This window comes from Lytechinus variegatus, chromosome 4, assembly GCF_018143015.1.
Source record: "Lytechinus variegatus isolate NC3 chromosome 4, Lvar_3.0, whole genome shotgun sequence".
Lineage (NCBI taxonomy): Eukaryota > Metazoa > Echinodermata > Echinoidea > Temnopleuroida > Toxopneustidae > Lytechinus > Lytechinus variegatus.
In genome coordinates, this window is record NC_054743.1 from 27,308,914 (window position 1) to 27,335,972 (window position 27,059).

At 36.5% G+C, this 27,059-nt stretch overlaps 1 protein-coding gene across 1 annotated transcript in view; it reads right to left on the reverse strand.

Annotated features, from left to right (window-relative positions):
• The window catches only part of LOC121413738 (monocarboxylate transporter 10-like), a 29,366-nt gene extending 5,351 nt beyond the window's left edge, over positions 1 to 24,015 (reverse strand). The window contains exon 1 of the mRNA XM_041606665.1: positions 23,065 to 24,015. Within this exon, the coding sequence (XP_041462599.1) occupies positions 23,065 to 23,230 (166 nt within the window). The 5' untranslated portion in view covers positions 23,231 to 24,015. The remainder of the gene's footprint in view (positions 1 to 23,064) is intronic.
• Positions 24,016 to 27,059: the final 3,044 nt, after the last annotated feature.

Consider the following 27,059-nt stretch of genomic DNA (forward strand, 5'->3'; position numbering starts at 1 on the left):
GTACCGTGAAACCACTGCACTCTGGATCGACGTCGTTCACAAGAATTAAAAGCAAACAAACACACAGTCCTGGGGAACGTTTCATGAATGGACTTATCAGACGTTTTATCCGACAAGTCCTGTTTGATCCGACAGTTACCATGGTGACAGTGCTTCTAAGCCAATCAGAATAAAAAAAGTTGTCAGATCTGAGAACTTGTTGGACAAAAATGTTGATTAAACGCTCCCCTTACCCATAATGGTTTTAGTTTGACTTGTAACATGACTAATGACAACTGTGATAGATGGATATAGCAACTGTATTCGCCCCTCAAAAAATATTATTTAAAACATTTCAAAAGAACGATTACTGACGATTGTTATATAAACTGTGAACGAATACTATAAAAAATGCATCATCAAAATGAATGTAAATAAATATACCAAAATTACACAGTCATGATGGTTAGTATAAAGTACTGAAATAAATCTCGTATTCGTAAATATTAAAACCAGCGCCCTCTATACGTGTTAAAACTCTATGACTTACTTTAGAAAGTCGATTATCTGATCTGTCACAAATGTGGATGCCGTAATACTATGGATGACGGTAAACATGTGATAAGACCTCCTCTCACAAAACGACAACAAACAAGGCATGATAAAAGGTTGATTTTTTAAGAGCATGTCTGTCAGATTCATGGCATCAATTGATGACAACTATCGTAAACAAATCGAAAAAGTTCACAGTGCCAAAAAGATCTTTGAAAGGATGGTTCATTCATATCTTATCATCTCGTTAACCTCCTTGAACAGCCATTAATCAACCACTGTTGACTTTGAAATATCTTGTCATATCATAACAATCACAGTCCACGCTTGATTGTGTTTGAAGTAAAAACAGAAAATATTCAAATGTGAACCAGGGCAGACATAATACACGAAGATAAATCTCGCGATAATCCTGCATGAATTCATGCTCACGTTAAAACCCGTATGTTATAACAAAGTTATTATTTTGGTAGAAGCCTGTAAAGGCGCTGTCACACCTTGGCGTTTTAGACAGCGTATGCCCGACGTATGAGGAATTTGGCGAATACGCTGGCATACGTCGAATACGTTACGGGTAAGTTTTGCATACGTTAAGAGTACGCTAAAACACGCTGGTATACGTCGTCATACGGCACAAAATTTTTCGACGTATGCCAGCGTATGGCTCATACGTCCCGCATACGCGGGCCATAAGTTGTAGGCAAGTTACGCGATCGTTGATACACGTTGACACACGTTACTCGTAAGTTACTCATAAGTCGATGTACGTCGAGATAATTAATGTCCAGCGTACCCTAAAACTTACTTCTAACCTATGAGTAACGTGCTTTGAACGTATGTGTAACTTAACTCCAACGTATATTGACGTATGAAGACGTGCTCCGGACGACCACAAAACTTACTGAACGTGTTTATAACTTACAGCTACCGTATAATGGCGTATTGACAACGTTTATCATGTTTATAGGAATTGGTATATAAAGGTGGGGTTCACAGGAGTTTTCTTCGGCATGGTGTTGATAGGTGATGTATCGTGCGGTTATGATTTGAATAGTCGAGCGGCAGCCTTTTTATAGGCTACGACACGTGTTCGTCAGCAATACGCTGCCGCGCGCTATGCGTAAGTTAGGCTATCGTAGGGCATAAGTTGTGTACGCCAGCAATACGCTAAGCATTCGTTGGAATACGTTACTTATAAGTTAACGAAGCGTTCGATATAAGTTACTAATACGTTATGTATACGTCCAACTCGTTATGAATACGCTAAGTATACGCCCAGAGTTGAAAAAAAATCAAAGTTCAGCGTATGCCGACGTTTTAGAGAAATTTTGATACGTCGGGCATACGCTGTCTAAAACGCCAAGGTGTGACAGCGCCTTAAACAAGAACATGATGTTGGAAATAAATATTTCTGACAGCCGCGAATCAAGACCCCCCCCCCTTATTAACCTCCAAGATGATCCGTCAATATCATGTCTATGACGGAATCCCCCCCCCTCTGGATTCGTTAACAAAATAATTTGTCTTACTTAAAAAAAACACAAAACAAGAGCACATAGTTCCAATAATGCAAACAGCATTTCCATTTTTATTTGGAAGCAGGATAAAAGAGCATTGCACCTATGCCTTGCTCACGGGCGTAGGTGCCGTGGTCGGGGATCGAACCTTCTTTTAAAAAATTGGCTATTTCCGGGCTGCTCTTTTTTCGACGACAAAGTATCTTTGCCAAGATGCACCCAAAAGAAAATTCTGCTCCCCCTCCTCTTATAAAAATTTGGATCGTCAATTGTCGGGGGAGGGGAGCATGAAAGTCATCAGCACAGACCAAATAGCCTGCGATGATAATTTCAGTGAAATCCTCCGTTTTTATTGGCTCAGTACTCAGTAGGTCTGGCTTTTGACTGTTACTATGGTAACTGTAAGAGAAAGAAATCTTTCATGAAACGGTCCCTGATGTACCATGAAGAACGTGCAAAATGATATCTATCTTGATAAATATTGAACTATTTGCAGATTAGACTAACAAAAAATAATCAGATCCTGCAGCTTCTAAAAATAAAAAGTTCGTAACCCCACATACTAAGACAGTGCACGGTAGTGTGGTCTAGTGGTTTTATTTTATTATCATTCGACTCATAATTGAAAGGTTGTGGATTCGAATTCTAGCTCGGCCATCTCCACTTCCACAAAAAACCTAAGATTTCTATCGTCTATCATGTAAGGACAGCCATTATAACTGATTAAGTGTTTTTAATTAAGATTAATTTAATAAATTTATGTGTTTAATTAATTGGTTTTATACCAGCTTGGCGTTGATCCGGTAGACAGCTGCTTTGCCGAGTAACTATGACTTCAACAGAAAAATACTGATCTAAAGAGTGTACCCCCTCCTCCCTTCCAAGCTATTGTAACTTCTAGCTATTTTGAATAACAACAGAAAGTCGGAGAACAATGACCGTTTGGCAAAATAACACATCAAAGAAAAAGAAAGTCCCGATTTTGCTTTTTTTTTAAGTTTAAAAGTCACATGCGTGTGCGAGGAACGCTCATACGAAATATAAAAGTGAAACTCCAGTAAATGAAGAATGATTACCGGTGCATATAGCGAGACACACGTATTATTTTGTACTGGCTTTTATAAGTCATCACGAACATGACGAAGTATTAAAATAGCAATTCCTGAAACTCCACCTTTTTCTGCTTTTATCGAAACCCGCCCCTTCTCACTGTTGGCGTGTACAAAGCCCACTCAATTCTTTGTGAAATGAGAGAGATCAAATATGGTTATTGAAACTGAGATCAGCTAATTTGCATACAATACTTTACGGACATGATAAATGCTCAATTATTCTTTAGCGAGCAGTGCAGTTTTCTATATGGTCATGAATGATGGAATTGGAGTAGTATAGAAAATAAATGTAGTTACTGATGCGAGATTAAGTACCTATTTAACATGTTTAACGCCAAGAGGGTATTAATGGAGAAGGGGTGAATGAGATTGTTTTTGTCAGTGGGTATTCTGCCTTTTAAAATATAACTAGCAGATATACCAGTGTATGTGGCAAGCTCGATAGTAATGTAGGATCTATTTTATTATAGTGTATATAATAACAAGATGTTTTCAATTAGAAACATGCGTTAAATGTAAATGTTCATTTTGATATGAATAAATGAATTGAGTAATTTGAAGTTATTTGGTGTTATTGTGTTAACCATAATCTTGAAAGGCAATCTGGATCCCGTCTTACAAAGAGTTACGATTGATCCAATCAATCGTAACTCTATGGAAATCCATCAGTGTCATAATTTTTTTCTACAGGAAATGTGCAAAATGTCCTTTGTAAACAAAGGAGAACACCCCAAACTGTCAAGAAATCAATGAATTTAAGGATATACATTCATATTTAGAAAAAAAAACTTGAGCAAACATGCATTTTATATGCTGACTTTGCTGGCTTTCCATAGTTGCAATTGATCGGATCAATCGCAACTCTTTGTAAGACGGTGCCCTGATCTTTATGTATAATGTATGATTGCTTGTATGTTGATTTATTGTATATGAAATGTGTATAGTTTGTAAAACAACTTGAAGTAGATCTAATTTAGTTGAATTTGGGGTCCTAATTTCAAAAATAACAAGACTATACCGTTGATAATGGCGTGCTTACCAATTTTTGTGTGTGTGTTTTAGATATACTTGAAAATATTGCTCTACATTCAAAATAACCTATGATAGAGCTTGATAAGGGGTTCCGAGGGGGGGGGGCTGTGTGTGATAATGTCCCCCCCCCCGCGTAGGGATAGTAATTTATATTTCACTTGTGGTAGAAATTTGCACCAGACGGTGACTGGCCGTTTTCTTTTACTTTGACCAAATGGCAATTCCCTCATTTATAGACTGGTTCATATGCAAAGTGCAAGTTAACTTTCTGCCGGTTAGTAAGTTTCTGTCCATGCAATGACCCGGCTCGCTGACATGTATTTTGCACAGTGTGCAAAGAAAACTTCGAATCCAATATTTTGTGGGAAAAACGACCCCAAAAAAGCCCGTTATAGAAACGTATTTCTTGAATCTGCATGTGAAATCAGTAAGTCCAAAATGTTTTATGCATGTTTTTTTTATTATGTAATGGTAATTACCATTATATCAATGTAATTTTTTTCTTCTCCTTTTTGGGGGGAGGTGGGGTGATATTCGTTTGGCAAGCAAATCCAGCAGAGAGTGACATGCGAAATGATCAATTTTCTTCTGGGTTGGGAGGAAAGGGGTGAACGTTATTTGCTGTAACATAACAATGTTGTATGGTAGGACAATGACTTTGATTTGGGGGGCCAAGAGTACCCCCCCCCCCACACCATTAGAACATCCATCCACACCCCTCTGCTCCGTTCCTTCGACCTCTGACCAACTTATCAACCACTCGAGACCTATTTTTGTTTTGAAGTGTCGTAAACTTTATTGATTACATTCAGTTTGAGAGTGCAAGGTTTATATGCTCTGCATAGAATATTTATCTTTCTCGACATCGCGGGGTTTATACGCACTTTTATTATTAGTGACATGTTTTGATATATCCGTATATAAGTATGGACAATAATATCAAAAACTAGTTTCGTCGATATACAACTTCAAATAACATCCTGTCTCGTAAAAACACATTTTCTGCCAAGCCCCCTCCCCACCCCTTTTCCGTTTTTTTTGGGTTTCGTCAAAGGGCTAGAATGTAGATTTACCTCCCTGTATTTTAATCCCTGTTAAATCCAAATTTCGGTAACGAGCGTGAATTTCGTTATCAAGTATTAAATAGTTCGTGGACAGTCCCAAAGCCGTGACGGGGGCATAATACAAATCTCAGCCGCACCCCCCCCCCCCAATCCACAATCCTCGGCAACGAGTGTCCCGAGACTCGAGCATGTGGTTTGGAACGTGAACAAATCGGCTTCTGGAAACAATAGGTTTTACAATTGGGGACACACCCCCAACTTGCCCTCTGACGCAATGATTATCATAACAGATTAAAACTGGATTTTTCAAGGGCGCCAGGGTAGTGGTGCTAGTCTAGCTACTTAGACTCGGTCAAAGAATATCATAAGTGCCCAAGCTCAGGCATAGTAACATTGTTTTTTCTGTGTGTGTGTGTGTGTGTGCGTGCGAGGGTGTGAGTGAGGGTGTGTGTTAATGTATTTGTTTTATTCACTTATTGTTTGTTTCCAATATGAGATTAATTTCAATTGAATCGCCTGTCACCCCGGTGTCGTCACTGACCGTGATTGTTATGCAACGACTTATTGCATTTCACAATTTGGTCATGTCGGTGGTTCCGGTGGTTTCTTGCCCTATTTTGAATAAAATGGGTTTACATTATATAGCCTGAAATGCACTTGTTTTCCTTAAAGGGATGGTCCGGGCTGAAAGTATTTCTAGCTTATTAAATAGAGTAGAATTCACTGGGCAAAATGCCGAAAATTTCATCAAAATCGGATAACAAATAACAAAGTTATTGAATTTTAAAGTTTAGCAATATTTTGTAAAAACGGTTGTCATGAATATTCATTAGGTGGGCTGATGATGTCACATCCCCACTTGTTCTTTTGTATTTTATTACATGAAATTAGGTTTATTCAATTTTTTCCTCCAAGAACTAGAAAAATTGGATTAACAACAGCTGATTTAGTGCATTAGATATTTATTGCTGCAACTTATTTCACTGTAAGGGAGACATATTATTCACACAAGTATGAAATAATGAAAAAAATATGATTTTATGTAATAACATAAGAAAACGGAAAGAGGAGATGTGACATCATCAGCCCACCTAATGAATATTCATGACGACTGTTTTCACAAAATATTTCTAAATTTTAAACTTCAATAACTTTATTATTTGTAATCCGATTTTGATGAATTTTTCGTCATGTTGCTCAGTGAATTCTACTCTATGTATTAAGATATAAGTATTTTCAGCCCGGACCGTCCCTTTAACCACCCCTATTTCGCAATTTCAAGAACACTTTCAAGATGAAAACAGAAAATGATATTTTCCATTTCGTGTATGAAGCTCAGTTTTTCGAAAATCGCGTTCACACTTCCTATTCATCATGAAAAGGCACTGAATGTGTCCCCTTTTTACAATCAATTTTGGAACGGTTGTGGTGAAATTTTTTTATCATAATAGAGAGACAATTATTAGACTCTTTACAATTTTTGGTCTTTACAAATTATTAGACTCTTTACAAATTTTGGTCTTTACAAATTTGTATAAAGATGTAAACCTTCGTATATTCATAGTCATGTTATCCCGTTTACTCACTTTAAGTTCGACAAGTTGATTTGCCGGGGAGAGGGTCTACCTATAGTGTTTTAAAAATCTTCAAATATTGAATATTTCAATGGAAATATCTGATTCATAAAAAAATACAAACTTTGCGCTTTTAACTTTTCATTTTCAAATCGTTTGCATTTATCTTGATATCATGTGAGGTTAACAAGGTTTACTCAAGTGAGTCATTACACCCAGTTCCTAACGGATAAATAATTCACATAACTTGGTACAACATGAACAATCAACTGAAGTATGTCGGAAAATGTCACAAATCGACAGGTGTTTTAAGATACAGGTATGACTGATAACCTTATTCCAAGGTCATTACAATGTCATTAAACTATCAAAGAAAAGAACAGGATACGACTAGAAATTTGGGCTCTTATAGATGAAACACGATATACTTGACATTTCCAAGAATGATAACTTCAAAAAATCATTGACATGATTAATATGCTTATGATTTTCTCTTTCTCGTGTTTTCAATATTTTAGTGGATCTACCATGGACCTGTCACTCGATATTGGTCTGTGTGGATGGGGTCGCCCCTTGCTATCCCCCCCCCCCCTCCTCTGTATATATTTACAGACACGTGCCTCTTAGAAAACCTAAAAAAATTATTAGAACCTGATATCTTGCAATCAATAACTTTTTCAGGTACTTTGTTCATTTTGTAAAAACTCATTATTAAAGCTTTACTTATAAATGATAGCTGGCATCTGTATTGATGCTGTTTAAGCGAATAATAATTTACTTCGTTTTCTTTCAAAATTATATTATACACGACTTTTATCTGTGAATATGCTGTCACGTGTACTTTGGATTTGATTGTCTAAATAACGTGCTGCTAAAGAGAAGAAAAATCTAAAAATCAATTCGCAGAAATGTTGAAAGTCCTCATCTCTCCACTCCCCCTGCCCCCCCCTCTCTCTCTCTCTTTACACACTCTTTCTCCCTCTCTTTATTATTAAACGTCTGATCGATCTACATGTAGTACATGCAGACATCGAGCCATCTTCATCGTGTCCACGACCGTGACCTGGACCTGACATTCTAAAGTGCATTTTATTGTATTAAAACATGAAATATTTGGTATAAATTTAATTTCGCATGCAACAACCCATTTCCCCACTGTGAATCACTGTCATTCAGGGTCATCATGTTATCCGGATGATTATGAAAAATAAATCAGACAGCATGGTCTCCGCTTTTATGAATTAATCTCGTAGTAAAAACCAACATGCATGATTCCGCATAAATCATGTTTTTCAGAACGCGATAAAGTGAATAATGCAGTGGATGTTAAATAAACGTAGAAAACATGATTTTAAAACAATGATGAAGGTGAAAGGTGGTAGTCCAGCCTGAAAATGATATCATTGAAACATCATGGAGTAATATCAGACAAGCATACCACTAACATTTCTTTAAAATCGTACAAGGAATAACGAACATATTACATTTTAAAGTTTTGCGTTATTTCAGTATAATAGTATTGTATTCATGTGTTCAAGAATGTGCAGTCAGCGAGATGATAATGTCATGTCCACACATGTTTTTTTTTATATATTATTTTTATTTTAAGGAATTATGTGTATAGTTTTGTACAAATAGGATTGACCACTGTTTACTATATGAGATAATCCTTGTCAAACCTTTTTTTAATACAAGGAGGCATTTTTTTGCACACAGGTACGGAAATGTCAAATGTGAAAATATGATTTCACATAATTACATAAGAAAAGGAAAATGAATGTAGCAAAATATTACGTAACTTTGAAACTCAACAACTTCAATAATTCATCAGATTTCGATGAAATTTTCAACATGTTGCTTATGGAATTTGACTCTCTCTACATACATGTATATATAATCACCTTTAGCCTGAAACATTGACAGTCTCGAGGAATCGACGTCATTGGTTATTTAATGAGAAGCTTTCTCTTGATCTTCAGTTTAAATTTATTCAATCACTATCAAAATTATCATTTTTGACGTATTTTTACTAATATTTAAGTGTTTTCTATAAAGTATCTAACCTGTTATCCCTCCGTGCATATTCTGAGCCCCAAGTAGTTCACACTGGGATCATGATAAAGTCCAAGCTATTATCATACCCAAAAGTAGAAAAACAAACTTATCCAATTACACTAATTGTAGACTTGCGTTTAATTGCAGTGCGTTTAAACTTACATCAAACTGGCAGCGTCCTGATATATACTGTCGAGCGTCCCGACGGATATATAAAAAGTGAACATGATGAATATTTAGGAAATACACAGCAATGAAATCAGTGAAATAGGAAGGCCTGAAATATGTCATATCTCCAAAATATTTCTATACAAACATAACATGTTCTGTGTTTGGTGTCATTTGATAGTATTTTACATATTTCGACAAGACACATCTTAATAATATGGGCTTGGCGAAAATCAGCCGCTCTTATATTGCATAATGTGAAGTGAAGTTTAGGTGACATGACCAACGCTAAACAGAATATATGCAAATAGTATTCTACTTCCCTAACACCTCCAATGAACTTCATATTAAGTAAAAAACACACACAGTTTTTCTATTTAAACAGATTCTCACAGAACAGTTTCTGAAATGTATACATGCGCTTCATTTCATATATTGAAAAAATAAATAGGAACTGAGTTTCACATGGCAATGAGGAGAAAATAAGAATATTTTATATTTCATATAATAAAATACAAAAGAAATAGTGAGTGGATGACGTCATCAGTCTCCTCATTTGCACACCAACCAGGATTAGCATATAACTGTTTTGGGAAATAAAGCGAAACTTTAAAATGTCATAACTTTCTTATTTTACATCCGATTTTGATGAAATTTTCGGTGTTATGTTAGATGGAGTTTTCTCCTTTTATTTAACTTAACCTTTAAAAGTCATTTGGTACTATGTTAAAAGTACCAATTATAAAGTGAAATACGTCAGAACATAATCCATGCAATATCCTTTGATTTTCAACAAATTCAGCAGGAAATACAATGTCAAGATTCAGGAAACATGACAGGTATCAAGACATGGTTTAAAATATACAAGTGGGAGTCTGTGAGGCCGCAGAAACCGGATCAATTGCGTCGGTTTTAGATAGCTCATAAAAACCGTATAGGATATCCGATGCGCAGAAACACTTTCTCCCACGAAAGGGTACTTGCATTCATGTATAGGGTTTATTCAGTGAAAGGAATGTAGATAACCTCATTTGACTGCTTTAAACGATTGTCAAATTGATAAACGTGACTTGCAATGCACGAAATTCAATTCATTGCAAGGGATTCGATACCATAGATCACTGATTACAATCGATAAAAGTTTAATTGAATTGAACTACAATAAAATTGCGTTTGACCTTGTTTCAACTTCGGGAGTTCTCAGGTCTTCGGCTTTTTAGGAATCTACTGATCTATTTCGAAGAGAAATCGAGAACGGTTAAAACAAATTACAATGAAAATAAAAAGACAAAGGAGATCTGGGTAGAAAGAAAAAAGAAAAGAAAAATCTTTTAAGAAAGGAGGAAGAGGGGGTAAGAAGAAGAAGAAGAGCGTTGTGGCCCAGTGGATTAGTCTTCGGACTTTAAAACAGAGGGTCGTGGGTTCGAATCCCAGCCATGGCGTAATTTCCTTCAGCAAGAAATTTATCCATACTGTGCTGCACTCAACCCAGGTGAGATGAATGGGTACCCGCGTAGGAAGAAATTCCTTGAATGCTTTGAGCGCCTAGGCAGCCCAGCTAAAGCCGGGGTAATTATAATAGCAGGGCCCGCTGGGAGAACAGTTTTCGGAACTAAAGCGGCTTCCCTGGGTAAATATACCTATATTATTATTATTATTAAAAAATAAGAGAAATGAGAGGAAGGCGGGAAAAAAATAGGTTAAGAGGAAGAGAAAACAAGAGTCGACGAAGAAAAAAGGCGTTTTTGTTTGCAATTCAATGTGCGATTGCTTCGCTCGTTCGGTCACAGTGTCTGTGTTTTTCTCTGTTTGCGTATTTCAGGGGGCAGAGGCCGGGGGGCAGTCCAGGGGAGCGTTTCATGAAAGGACTTGTCGGACGTTTTATCCGACAAGTCCTGTTTTATCCGACAGTTACCATAGTAACAGTGCTTCTCAGCCAATCAGAATCAAGGAAAGATGTCAGATCTGACAACTTGTCAGACGAAAATGTTGATGAAACGCCCCCCCCCCCCGGAGGCAGTAAAATATATTGCAGTACAGGGGTGGGTTTTTTTGGGGACGCGGGCCGTGCGTGTGCTCGTTAAGGGTATAAAAAACACTGATTTTCAAAAAAAGGGGTGGTTTTGAAGGAATGGTCAATCGTGGGGTCAAACGTATTTATAGGGTATTTTTTCCAAAGCTTTTTTTTAAAGACTAGCTAAACGTGAAGACTAGCTATACGTGTTTAGGATATGTTTTTTCCAAATTTTTTTTCCCCGGGGTCATATTCTGGCGGCAACTTGTTTAGGGGCCAAAATGTGTAAATAAAGCCCGCGAAAAACTTGTTTAGGGGGCTATTTAGCACACACAGAAAAACTCGTTTAGGCAGTGGCGTAACTACGGGGGGGGCATGGGGGGCACGTGCCCCCCCCCCAATCGGCTGGCCAAAAAAAAAAAAAAAACGGGGAAAAGGAGAAAAAGAGGGAAAAAGGAAGAGAATCGTGGTGGGGGAAAGAAGAAATTGTTGTTTATCATAGTGTTATATTATATAACATAAGAAGCATTTATTCACAACTTTATGAAACATTATTTGCTTAATTGTGTCTTCATTGTTCCTGGTGCTCGCATAGACTTTTTAACGAGATATATAGACCTGCTGTACTAAAGCCTCCCGTTTTCAAATCAATATACAACAAAATATTTCCTGGCAATTAGAGTTATTATTGTTTTAAGTAGTGATATATTCTTCTTTTTCATGACTACTGAAAGTTATTGCCCTATTTTCCTGTCCGTGCTAACGTTCGCATTAGTGGTTTGGTGAGATTTCTGCTCTTCATGAACTCCTAAAATCAGTCCTTAAAATGTCAATTTTTCTGATCTGAATATAAAAAATTTTTAGCTCGCGCTTCGCGCTCGCATCATTTGGTTAGTGAAATACGTGGGGTCTTAGTGAATTCCTGCAAACAAGCCTTGGAATGCCCCTCTTCATGTCTGAATTTCCTAGATTTTCAGCTCGCGCTTCGCGCTCGCAGTATTTCATTAGTGAGATGCGTATAATAATCATGATTACAATGACTTCAAAAAGTGCTCCATGTGTTTTTATGTAATTCTAACAAAATCAGCAAGCGCTTGGCACTCGCATTAGATGACTATGGTGAGATATGTATACTCTGACTTAATGGATTCGTAACTATAGTCCTTAAAATATCCTTGTTTGTGGTCAATATATACAAAAATTTCAGCTCGCGCTTCGCGCTCGCACCATTTGGTTAGTCAAATACGTAGGGTCTTAGAGAATTCCTACAAACAAACCTTAGAATGCCCCTCTTCAGGTCTATATTTCCTCAATTTTCAGCTCGCGCTTTTGCGCTTGCATGCAGTATTTGATTAGTAAGATGCGTATGATAATCATGATTACATGACTACAAAAGGTGCTTCATGACTGTGTTTAGATGTAATTCTAACAAAATCAGCAAAGGATGGCAATAGCATTAGATGACTATGGTGAGATATTTATACTCTTAATGGATTCTAAAATATAATCCTTAAAATTTCCTTGTTTAGGGTCAGTATATACAAAAATTTTAGCTCGCGCTTCGCACTCGCATTGTTTGTTTAGCGAGACAGTTAAGTATCATGATTACAAAACAATTCGCTTATAATGTCAATTTTTAGCCCTAAATATCAAAAATTTTCAGCTCGCGCTCGCATTATTTAATCAGTGAGATACATATCCGTTTGATGGCACTGCATGTCCTTAAAATATCTCTATTAGGTCAGTATACCTGACAACTGAGCGCGCTTCGCGCGCTCCCTAAGTGACCCGAAATTTTTGCTGGTGCCCCCCAATGCCGTGACCCACGGTACGCCACTGCGTTTAGGGGTCATTATTTGGTCACGCATGTGTACAGCAAAACATTTGACGGGGGGAGGGGAGAGGGGGGCAGAGATCCTCGATTTCCCCCTCCATTTCTCCCATTCATTCTCTCCCCATTTCGGAAGGGACGGTAGTTTACAGCACTTCCAGCGACCCCCTCCCCTCATGAGGAAACGCTAGATGCATCCCGGAAAAATTCACTCCCAGTGCATGTAAATTCTAGTCGACGGAATAAATATTAAAAAAACGGAAAGGTCGCCGTACTTTTTTATACTGTGATAAAAACAAACAGAAACGGGGAATCGTGGCCCGCCATGTCCTTCACGTTAGTGGGATAAAAGTTATTTTACTCCATATAGCTATAGATGATCGCATTTCTGGGCCTAGAGTCACAAAACATCTATGTACGGGAGCACTTTCCTTTAAAAAAAATTGAAAAGACTAAATTAAAGAGGTCATCAACATTATTTCAGTCCGGGGGTGGGGGGGGGGTATTCTGCGCAACCCCCCCTCCCCCGTCACCGCAAAATCGTGCAAGGAGCTACAGGTGAAGAAAACAGTATTATTTGACACCTTATCAACCAATTAATAATTGATGAATTGAAAACAAATTAATTCTTAATAATGATTCATCAAAAATAGATAATGAGTATAAATTGATAATTAATAATCACATTACATAAATACGTGCTCCGGTCAAAGTATACCGATTGGGGGATATTCAGGCTTAACGAGAGGGGGAAATGTGGTCTACCCACTATACTCCCCCATTTCCATCCCCACCCCTGCCTTGAAGGACTTTCACCCTATCTCAAGGTCTTCAGTGTGTTTCAGATTACATAATCTTGTCTCATGCTGCGATATACCCAACTCTATATAATACGCGTCACCAGCGCCAACATGGGGGGGGGGGCACAAGAAATCTGAAAACATCATATTAAAACCATGTATAAATTATTGAATTTATTAGAAAAAATTACGTTTTAAACATATAACTGAATTTGTTAATGATATAATTAGATATACATCAACCGTGTTGGATGCAGTGGAGCAATGAGCCAAAAAAATGATTGAGGGGCCAAATCTTATAAAAAAGAAACTCGTGAACGAGCGGAAATTTCGATCTGATTTCAAACGAAAATTTAATTTCATTCATTATTAAGAAAAAAAAATCGTATATGACTCCTCTCAATTTCGTTCCTTTTGTCTTGTGTCATGCTTTTTTGTTTGGGGAGGGGGTATAAACTAGTGTCCTAAATCAATTTGCACGTATACATTTCATGCCGAATTGAATAAGATAAATAAATATTAATGTTACGATCTCGTGTAATGAAAGAGGTAGGCTCACAAGTAGACAAACCTTTAACATTTATCATGCGTACTGAAAGAAATTTATTATCACGTGGGCTTATATCGACTGGAACACATCATCACCTTCCTCCTCTCTCTCTTCAATTCTTTAATAACTAGACGAAGGGTTAGTTGAATGCAATTATTACATTAGTCATTTTAGTTAACTATTTTCTAGTCACATTTGCCGAAATAGTCATTTCTGAATTTATAATGATGATGATGATGGTGATGATTATGATGATGATGATGATGGTGATGATGATGATGATGATAATGATGATGATGATGATGATGATGATGATGGTGATGATTATGATGATGATAATGATGATGACGATGATGGTGATGATTATGATGATGATGATGATGATGATGGTGATGATGATGGTGATGGTGATGATGGTGATGATGATCATGATTATGATGATGAGAACAAAATAATAATAATCATCATCATTATCATCATGAATTTCATCAGATGAATTTATGTAGCGCAGTCATTAAATCAATATACTCTACTTTGTTTTGAAGGGAATTCATATTCAATTTGCTTATAGAATAAAACATATATATAATTAGAGATGTCAGATACACCCAGTTGACGAGTCATTCTGACAACTCTTTGTTTTTGGCTTGTCATTTCCTTCTTGCTTCTTTAATTGGGATGTATAAGCCTTTCATGTTACGCCACTTGATGTGTAATAAGAAGTCCGCATGTAGGCACGAGGTGGCCGACCTTTGATATTAGATTCAATCTCATATCTGCTTTACGGAAATATATGACCATTGTTCTCCATAGTAATCATATTTATCATCCTCCTTTAAAACAAAGTACACTATCATGTGATGTATTGAGTCCAGATATCAACAGCCCAAATATGGACTAATCACTGTTAATAAATGTATTGTTCCTGCGGCTTATGAATACAAAGGCCCAAGCTAGTATGATAATATGATAATCATTTTAAATTTATTTGCGGAAGGGCAAAAAGCAATAAACGCAGTCAGAAAAATGGCCCTAAATATTACAATGTATATGTAAATAAAATAACAAGAAAAGTGATAACAAAAAATGCAAACAGTACTCTGATAGGAGTGACATGGTGATAAGTTTTATATAGCTGAATGTCACGTCCTTGCCTCGACCAGTGGATAAGGGTATCAATATGAGCCACCACCGTAGCAATTATTGTTATTTTGGTAAACATTGCTAACATTCTGTAACAATGGAAGCGGTATATGTTATCTTGTCTTTGTTTTAAATTTCAAATCAAATATCATTTGCTTCTGCAATCTTCCCCTTTGATTTTTTGTTTAAATTCATTTCTTTTTTTCTTCTTCTTTATTATTATCATTAACATATTTATTTATTATGATTATTAAAAATGAAATCATTGATGCTTCTTGTAATTCCATATTAATCATCCAATTTATTCAATCCATGCCGATGATAATTCCAAATTTCCAATGAATTAAATCATAAAGGTCCCTCTTTTACCTCCATGATTGTATCATGGACCTAGGTCCTTCATTGTATGAAGTCAAAGAAGGTTATTTGAACGGGCTATGTAAAATGACTATGAACGTATTCAAAGTCTAAACTACTCCATTTTAACTGGACAAATCAGACCAGCTTTTGTGTTTTAAAAACTATTTGATAGTCTGCCTACAAAGCCATTTACCAACTGACATGGATATATGAAATAAACACGTCTGAAACAAGAAATCTATAATATGTGCCGGACCTGTTAAATGATTATAATTTCCGCAAGGAAGTGATTCTTTGTTCACTAGCAAGTACAACCACCTGGTCCGTAGGATAACTACTCTATTGAATGTTGGAATTATAGAACAATATTACGTTATCCGTTAAAAAAGCGATTATACGCTTGATGTACGGCCAGACATGTGGCGTAACCCGCAAATCCCGTCAGTATTTCCATGGACCTAGTGGTAGGTCCATGGTATTTCGAAGAAGAGTTTTTCGCTATACGACGCACGACGAACTCAAGAACATAGAAAATATATAGTCAACCCGGTCAAATGCCATTCATAACAATGAACAGCTAATAAGTCTTTGACGAAATACTGGTGAATCCAAACAGCAGTTTGTCCAGGGCGCCGTAACACAAAGGTTAGCGATTAATCGCTAAATGAAATGACCAATCAAGATCCTCGTCGCATGCGCATTTTGCTGAGTAGACTGACTATGAACCAATAAGAATTGTTCTTTGAAATTAGCGATCAATCGCTAACCTTTGTGTTACGGGACCCTGGGCTCTGGACAAACGACATATTGCATTTTTTCGTCAGCTCCGAACTCTCAGACGAAACTGTTGTTCCGGTTCACAAATTTTCGATAAAGACCCCTCCCAGCTGCTCTTTGTCATTTGAGAGCATGTAATATATATTTACCGTGTTCTTGATGGCGTCGTGCGTACCGTTGCGAAACAACTTAATGATGAAGCAATTAATATGTTCAAGCAACACCATAAAAAGCAAAGGAAGTAAAATACCATTAATTAGTTTGAGGATGGATTGATTTTGGCGAGGTGACAGAATCGAGAATGGGACATTATTCTGAGCACGTAGCCAACTTTATTAAAAAGCAAATTTCTAGATGCAAAAAAATCTTCTTGGAAGGGGGGGGTGACATATTCGTCATGACTATATGGAGCAAATGAAGGAGTTGCCCGATCTCACAGTTGTGAAGTCATATCCGACCAATTACAAATCACCATAATGATAGCGATGTCAACTTTTCAAAATATTCAAAAATCATATTTTTCTTATGCATGGTTTGTCCGAGTTTGTTTTAATTATCACCTAAACCCTTTTTTCTCTCTAATTTGTAACAAAATAGTCGATATGGTTTGGATTCTTCTTCAAGTCTTCTTCATATATAACATCATTGCCTTTTCCTCCTAACACCCTATAATAAAAGCCTCCGACCCCCCCCCCCCCGTGTTCGTAACGCCACCAGCATGACCAGACGTGATAACCTTGGCCTTCCTGTCCACTTTCCAAGGCTGGTAGGGCGAGACTAAAGACCTTGACTTCATTTCACAATGGACACCATCCTGCCATCATAATCATATCGGTATCAAGTTTATATACATTCATTCCAGATTTGTTGTTATATACGTAATAATTCTTTAAAAGAAATTTCATCCTGACATCGAGATGGGGCTTTAAAAAAATGACGGACAAAAATACCAATGTAAAATCGACTAAAATCTTTATCTACAGATAAGAAGGAAATAATAATTAATTTATGTTTACTCTTTTGTTTTGCCTATTTCATAAGATGTACTCTCATAATATATATCGTGTATACAAATTCCATAAAGCCATATTTTCAGAAGATTTCCATAAATTCTTTGTATTCATAAGCCGCAGGAACAAGTATAGGGCTCATTGCCCGAAGTTCTGAATAAAAAGATCCATTAATATTCCTTTTTATTAAAGCGACAAGTAATTAGCGATGAGCAGTGGCGGATCGTGACCCGGAGGAGGAGACAAAGCATTGGGGGGGGGGGCACAGCATTGTTCACAGACAATGCAGTGCCCCCCATGCTTTGTCTCCTCCGGTTCACGGTCTGCTACTGGCGATGAGTATATCCCTTCTGATAAAGAATTTTCCGAAAAGTGAAATTGAGAAAACTCCCCAAAGAGCCAATGTGGATGAACACAGCAAAAAAAGCACGTTGTTTACACCCGTCATTCTAACAAGTTGTTTAATTTTTTACAATTGTTTAAACTTTTAAACAACTTGTATAAAAGGTTTAAACAGTTGTTAAAAAGTTTTAAAAAGCAGTTGTTAGAGTGAGGGCTTAAACAACGTGCTTAGAAATTTAAACAGCGGTTTTACAGTGAAGAGTTGTGTAATTTTGATTGTTTATGTTTTTATACGCCTTGATATTTAATCGTAGGTGAATGATGTACCGTTTTTTTATGGCACGAGACGTCGCAAGATGTCAAAGAATAAACCGCTTCATTCGTTTTCATACAATCATCGTCACGGAACTATATTGATTGCACCACTTTCTTGAAAAAAGATATTGTTCAGAATTGCAGTTTCTCTTCCATTTGATTTTATGAATTGGAAAACGGTAAAAAAAATGCCTTCTCTCTGATCATGCGGAAATTGCAGTTTTGAATACTGTACCTGTCTGCATACTAAACACAAAACTATGACTAAATAGGGGCCCTGCCTATATCCAGTGACATCAGAAAGATCTTTGTCGTTATACTTAGAAAGGATAAGATTGAGTGTTTGGGGGTATAAAAGGGTTTAAAAAGTGTTTCAAATGTAACCAAAAAGAAAAGGTGTATTAAAATAAAATCACCAAAGAAAAGGTTTCGAGGAAGAAAATCTTTGAGAAAAATGCTACTTTCAGTGATTAAATCACAATATACGAATGGGGTTATACAATTCGTCCGTTCTTCTCATTATTTAAAAAATATTAGTGATTTCTGCTGCCTCAACATTGGGATTGGGGCTAACTTCGATCAGCATTCTGCCATTATGTTAGCGCCAATTACCAAATGTATTTTATATCACAATGATGTGGGTCTAGTTTTGCGTAAAAGTACGTGTAACAGTAAAAAAGGCGAGGTTTTGTAATGAATACAGATAAACTCAATGTTGGCGGATAAGGAGGTGCTGTCGGATGTAGAATTTTTACATCCATATTTTTTGCGTTTTTTTAATATCCTCACATGCCAAATACATTATTGTCATATTCACACGAATTTGTTGATCTTTTTAAAAATATTTATTTGAATTTCTTTGATGTTGTGGCGTTGTGTTCTGAACCAATAAATGTGGCCGTATCATAGTTTCGATGTACGGTATAAAATGAAAGGGGATATTGCCCACTTTCTCAAAACAGATACCATAAAGTTAATGAGCTCATAGGCCCGTATTCTGAAATCGGGTTTAAATTAAAAGACCACGATCTATCTCTGTACTAAAATGATCGGAAACCAAACTTTAAAAAAAAATGTGTATGCTGCTTATGTTTACTGCGCTCTTTCCTAATTCTTTAATTTTTCATGAAGACAACTGACTAAATGAGCTGTATCATCTGATCATACTACAAACCCCTATACTGTTAAGAGATTTATGACATAGGCTATCCATATTTAAACCACAACTTTAGACCGGCAACAATGTCATAAGTTGTGTAAATGTGACAATAGTCAGATAGTTAGATGGTAAGGGTATATATATCTATCATTATTGTTGTCACTGTCCAGAGTGTGGGTGCACTCTTTCCATAGGGATATTTGGGATGTGTTCGTCTGTACAATGGTTGTTATCATTGTTACGTGTATACATTCACTCTGAATGGGATGTGTTCGGACAATGACCGGAACAAAGGGCGTTAATCTATCCTTATGTCCACATATGACATTATTTTAAGAACTAAAAACCATGTGATAATGTTATTTAATTGTCACTTCCCTTTATTAAACCGGGGGAAAGAATTAAATATGTGTGACGCGAATAACATTGCTTTGTGAAACATATACACGGTGGCGTTAATTTTACATTTATTATCCACACATATACTTAAAACAATATTTTTTTTTTAATTCGATATGTTAGCTTAGCTTTATAAACTTACTTCCGATAAATGAAAGATCTATAAAACAGTAACACCCCTTTTAATATTTACAAAACAATCGCTTGATCAAAGAATGTGAATTTCATGAGTTAAAAAGAATTTGAATTTCACGAGTTAAAAAAAAAAAATGATTTTACCTTACACAACAGGCCTAATACTGGCACGACTTTCGTGGGAAAATATAAATTTGAGTACAAACGAATAATCATTAATGAAATTTGAAAAAAATAATTTACTTGTATAGGTCTGTATATGCACAGCCAGGCTCGACGCGTTGTCTCCGTCATTGGACATTTCAAATGTGTTTTCAAGAGCCTGAGCAGATTACGTTATGCTCCCATGCATGCATGAGACTAGTAAATCCTTACACAATTACGGGCTTAACGTAAGCCTAATCCCAAGTTGAACTTAAAGTCCTTGAACTTTGAAAATATATACCCTAGCCCTAGATAATAAATCGAAGCCTGTCCACCTCCACCCCCCCCCGTCCCGCTGTGTTAATGGCCTCATTAACCATAATAATTATATAGACGTCCAATTAGCTGGATTCACTCAATACCTACACGTATATCAGAAATCAACAACACTAATTAGACAAAAAAATAATGTAACATAATTCTGAAACATTCTGCAACGATGACGCATATTATTTATAGATTCCTGTTCAGATTTTTTAATTTTAATTTATACATTATGATGGGGGCGATAGCCGAGATTTTACGTACACTTTCATAGTTCATTGCGCCCTCGACATTTCTGGCATATTCATAACCAGTCTAACAATAGTGAAAAACTTGATAGGTAAATATGACACGTTAATTAAAGGAGAATGAAACCATTGGAACAAGATAGCTTGTGTGAAAACAGAAAAATCAAAGAAACAGATCAACGAAAGTTTGAGAAAAATCGGACAAATAATGAGAAAGTTGTGAGCATCTGAATATTGCAATCACCACTGCTATGGAGATAGCAAATTGGCAATGCGACAAAGATTTGTGATGTCACTTGTGAACAACTCTCCCCATTACTTTAGTATATATTTCACTTGAATTGCCTCTTTTATCACATCTATCCATAGATCATGTGTTCTTTCTACATGAGGGCATGTATTTTTCAAGAATACATTATAGAGTTTGTATCATCATAAGAAAAAGCAAAAAGAGACATTTTGAGGGTATTTTATAGTTCACCAAAGGGAAAGTTGTTCATCAGTGACATCACACATCCTTGTCGCATTGCCAATAAGAGGATCTCCATAGCGTTAGTGATTGCAATATTCAAATGCTCATAACTTTCTCATTATTTGTCCGATTTTCTCAAAATTTCTTTATTCTTATTCTTTGATTTTTCTGTTTCTAGACAAGCCTATTTGTTCCAAAGGTTTCATATTATGTTTGCAGCCAATTTACCTCAAGGAATGGACCATTATCGCTCAAGAACCTACTGATCTGATTCGTATATGTTTTCGTACTGGCGAAGACTTTTGAAAATTCAATCGACCGTTGAACTGACAATAGTGTTTAATTGTTAGAGCTTTTAATCCGATTTCACTTTTCTGGCAAGAGCGAAATGTTAAAACTTTCAGTGCTATCTCCCTTAAAGTTGTTTCGTCGCGAATGTACCGGGTTTTTTGTTTGGTACACAATTTGCATTAACAGGGATATAGGCTTACATGGGGTTTGAGTCTGAAATTTTACTGTTATAATGACAATGACAATTTAAAAACAAAATTTCCTAAATAATGGTGATCCGTTTCACAAAAATAGCTATACGTCCACCTCTCATTTCCGAAGATAATTGTTGCATATAAACAACAACATATTGGCCATTTGAAAGAAAAAGGGATAGAGTGGCGGTAGATCAAAAAGTTGGAATCTACAACAGAACATTGTACAATACCAATAATGAACATGAAGAAATTGCTGTGTCAGTTGATAATAATGCTTTATCATCACGATCACCCCCCCCCCCATGTCTAGGCACGTACGTTGGGTTTGTGTATAAATGCTGTACGTTGACACAATGATGCTTAGGTGAGAACGTTATCACAGAATACTTTTATAAAATCTCTGAAACATGCAAGTTTCAGGAATCATGATAATGAATTGGAAATTAATTGCTTCCCAACCTGGATGTACATAAAATAGATTAAGCATGATTGGGGATGTACTATATAGCCTTCTTTTTTTAATTCTAAAACAGCAAGTTAGACGCCTGTGATGATACATCAGAATAGTAATGATATAGCTTGTGTAATATTTTAGGAATAATCCAGATTTTTTTGGGGGGTAAAAGAGATTTTATTTCTGAGCTCGTTATATTGACTGGTGTTGATTTGCTAATATCCTAAACCAAAACTGTCATTTACATGTATGACTTTCAATCCCATATATTGTCCATGAACTACATATAAACTTGACCGGTTACAAGTTTAATAGAGGAAACGCGAGCAAGTAGAATCAACCGTGACAATTGTAAGTTATGTCCATACAATTCCGGCTGCTAATGCAAATAACACAAAATCATGATTTCATATAAAGAGACGTTTACTTTTGCTGAACTTTTGTATTTCCTTTTCTTAATCACATTACCATAAAACAAACTCTGATTTCCCTGTCGGCGCATTTCCAGTTATTTCATTTCTCTTCCCGCCCAAATTATATTTGGATACTGTATACAGGGATATACTATACTTCGAATAAGATCATAATTTCCCCAAACGACATTGTTGATATACAGAGGAGGTAAAACCTTAAACGAAGCACATTTGTGTTAACAAACTTTTCTGTTACTTTTAAGCGCAATTCATTCAAAATAATGAAGTATAATATCAAAGAGAAATCCAACTTACAAAGAATTAAACATGAACTATGCTATAGATATCGAAATTGGTAAAGATTTCATGCTCTTCGTGACTTCCTAGAAGAACGTAAGATATTGGAATAACAAAGGTGACGTAGGTACAGAAGCAAGAGTGTATATATTTGTTATTCAGACTATATTCTCCAAAACAAAGGCAAGGAGTAGAATAAGAACATTAGTCAACATTGCTTGACGATTAAAAGAACAATCAACCAAAGAGATGGTGTTTGGTAAAGAATTAGTGTCGATGAAATTAGCTGTTAAAGTTCACCGATTCAAGTAATTGAAAAGACCCTAAAAAACTCACATGTCTTGAAAGCATCGGCCCCTTCGAGCTCGAGCATGACCACGTAGAGAACACCGAAAGAGTTGATGACGCCGAACACGACTCCATTCGTCCAGCAAGAGGCCAGGCAAACGATCCAACCCCAGCCGCCCTCGGGCACCGACGTCGGGACGCTACGCCTCGTCATTGTCACCTTAATCGAGCTCAAAATAAGATCAGATCGTGTTCGAGGTCGACGATGACCCGTACACACTTTCGGAGTCCTTAATCACCTCCTTTGATATTTTGTGCGGACTTCGGTCGAGATGAAACAACTCAAAGTTGTAAGGTCATGAAATGATTCTGTACAACTCGATGACACAAGTTCCAAGTATGACTATGAGGATGAATACACTTCGACCTCTGTTCGATACTGCCAGACCGTCAGATCCTTGGTGGTCCAGTTCTTCAAATAACCTTTGGAAGCTTGTGAGATGTCCAGCGTACATTATCCTTGGAATGCAGTCTGAATAGTCACATGTAGTTGTTTCACTTATTTTGGTGCTGTTCTTGGTGACAGCAATATCATGTTTGAACTCCTTCAAAAATTAATAAAAGTTTGGAAGAGAAATGGAAGTTTCAAATAAGTCATGTGCCGTCCGCTGGGCTTGTAAAGGCCGGGAAGGAGGCTGGTATACGGAAGAATAAGGAAGAATGTCTTTTTTTCTTATGACGCACTCCACGTTGCTTCCTTTCTTCATGGAATGACAAACTTGTCGCGACTAACGATTCTATCTCTGTCAAAATGATAACAATATTTGCTTTTGGTCAAAGTACATCTTATCAGATATCAAATCGACTTTTGACACTAGCCGCCGCCTCCAACCGGCCAGCAATTGTCACCTCCCCCGAACCTTGCCCGCCGGCTTGCCCGTGCGTTACTGTACGGGTGATACTTGTATGAACGAGAATGCGTTCATATATGCAGTGGAATAGTACTGTGTTTATCTCGGTCAGCTGGGTCACAGCTGATCGCTGGTACTGTGATGCAATACTGAAAATGCGCATGCGCATTTATGACGTGCAGCATTGTGACGTACATGTAGTTGAAATCTGAGATATGCACTCTCGATCTCGAGCGAAAGACCTTCGTTGTATTTGCTGCATGCATGCATGAAACAAAGAAAAAGTTAGCGTAAATGAAATACAAAGCTTTGTTTGACCAGGGAGTCGTGAGGAGACAATGAAGTCGTTCCAATGTCGTTCCAAAGTCCAAAAAATAACGAAACTGAGATCCAATCAAGTCCCTTGAAATTTGTTTATATATACTTTTTCCCTTTCACTGTTGGCCAAAAACGCAAAGACGTGGACAGATAAACTTTGCTGAAATAATACTAATATCATTATTATTGCATGTAACATGGAAGAAAAAAATGAATTTCAAAAGTTCTCATCGATTTTCATAACAATCACCACTCTAATGTCTCATATTCTTTTCTTCCTTTTTTTTTGCTACAATGACTAAAATATCTTTTCACCTAGTGCGACCCGTAGACATGTTTTCTATCCTTTTTTAAGGTCTATATAAAACCAACTGAAACAGTTCCTACATAATTATAGCCATATTCATATCCAGTGCAAAATGCATTCACTATCATACAGTAACCGTTGGAGACAGGGTCGATTATGCATAGTCATGACCAACATCAAATAGGGCAAGTTATTCTCACCGAGTGAATGTAGACGAGGTCTCCAAAATAGACTACCAACTAAAGCGGACACGTGAAAAGTAGGTCGTGAAGCATGAAGCCTTGCAACAATGTAAATACCATGGAAATATTGATCGTGATTGGATGCCGAGCATTGTTGCCAAGGTAATTGCCAGATTTGCAACTATTTTATGAAACGGCCCCCTGGTGTACTGAATTTTGTCATCTTATCCAGTCTTTAATGAAATAACGTACTATTCAGGCGCGGGGGTTATTGAAAACCAAACACATTGATTCCATAGGGGAAGTTCTTCTTGGTGATAAGCAGCAGACAATTAACAAATATTATACAATTAATGCACATTTATGAGTGTGTTATGACGATGCAGCACACTCGAGGGTATTTACAATTATGCGAAAGCAAGAGGCGCTTGCGCCGAGTGCTTTTGCATAATATTGTGAATGCCCGAGAGTTGCTCGCATCGTCACTAACATCACAAATCTTAAAATGTGCATTGTTTTATAAAACGGGTCGGCAAATGAATTTTTCATGGAAATCTTGTTTAAATCTCTCCAACTTGTGTACGATCGCTCAGACGAAGAGATCACAAGACTGTCAATTATGACATCACAGGCGTATCTAATATGCGCTCATAAGTAAGCGCATCAAAATACTAGCCAGCCGGCCTCTTTTAATGAACGCGTATCAGTTTTTACGTGCTATTGGAACTAATGCTGCACAAAAATTGCACAGTGCATTGCGCTGCACGAAAAATGCACAGTGCTGCACGAAAAATGCACGACTGGAAGGTTGCGCATAATTAAAGCATGAACACGTGACTTGAATACGCACTCACTATTGGCTACATCCTTGAACCCGTTTTATAAAATACAATGAATGTTTATTAACAGTCCTTCAGGAAAATTCATACACTCTTAAAATCAATGGAATTAAAATGAATAAACAACGGCTGTGTGAATGACAAACCAAACATGGAAGAATAAAAACAAAAAATCAATTAAAAGCTTATATTCACTTTCAGAGCTAAGAAATAATAAAACCGATGCATAGGGGCCAAATCGGGGGGGGGGTGTAACTTCCATCAAGAGTGGGCCCCCAAGCCCCACAAATGCCAGTGAGGGGTGGGGTGGTAGTAGAGTTGTAAGTATATACTTAATCTATTTCTACTGCCATACTTGATTTTGATTGGCTGCTGAGCCCTGTTGCCATGGTAGTTACCACATAGGCAGGGTTATTATAGTGGTAATCATAACGGAAGTGATTAATTGATAAAATGAATTTTAGATCACTACAATAAACACATAGAAACAGCATTGTTTAATGAGTTCATCAATGTATAACTCTCATTGGCAAAACATTCTCTTAATAAACATGTATTTTTAAAAACAGTCCATCACAAAAACAAAACAAAATAAAACAAGAATACATTACCAATGTTCATTTTAAATTTCAAAAGTTGTAATGAATTCAAATATACAGTGATCAAATCTAAACGGCAATCAATGAAAATGGAAATATCTCAATGAAATTGAAAATTGTCAGAATGAAACATTATTGCCTAGAATACTAAAATACATTGAATGAATTGATATCAAATATTTCAATTGACAATAATAATACAATAAGAAAATACAACATTGCAATTCATAATACAGAAAATTACATCAAGGAGCAACAGAGCAGATAATTTTTCAAATTATTGGAGGGGTTGAAATATTTCCACTCTATTTCTCTGTTCTCCCAAAATATACCATCTATTCTTTTTAAAGAAGAAACACTCCACATTGCTGCCAAAACAATTAAAATACGTTATTCCCCTCCACAAAAAATGGCAAATACTGAGAACAGAGTTACATTCTTGCATATTAAGTAGTACTATCTGAAAATTTGTATAAATAAAATAAGAAAATAAAATGTGAACATAGAAGCACAAGGAATTTTTTTTGCAAATTCGAAGGTGGTACCATTGAAAAATATACAATATATTTATACTGTGATCTAAAATTGTCACTTACTAAAAAAAGGAAAATTTGACATAAAAGTTTTAGACATCTCCAAAATAGCTACCAATATCCAAGAACAATTCATATCCGAAGCAAAATTTAAATAAGGTTCATTTAATTAGTAACTATATTCATTAACAGGAAATATAAGAACATTATTGTTTACAAAAATTGGAAAGAGAAAAAAATTGGTATTTCTTAAGTGATGCAAAGTCAGAAGCAATTGTGACGGTGTCTACTCAAAGACACAAATATTCTTGTTTCTCCCACCTTTCATCAAAACCAGGGGAGGGGTTACAAAGA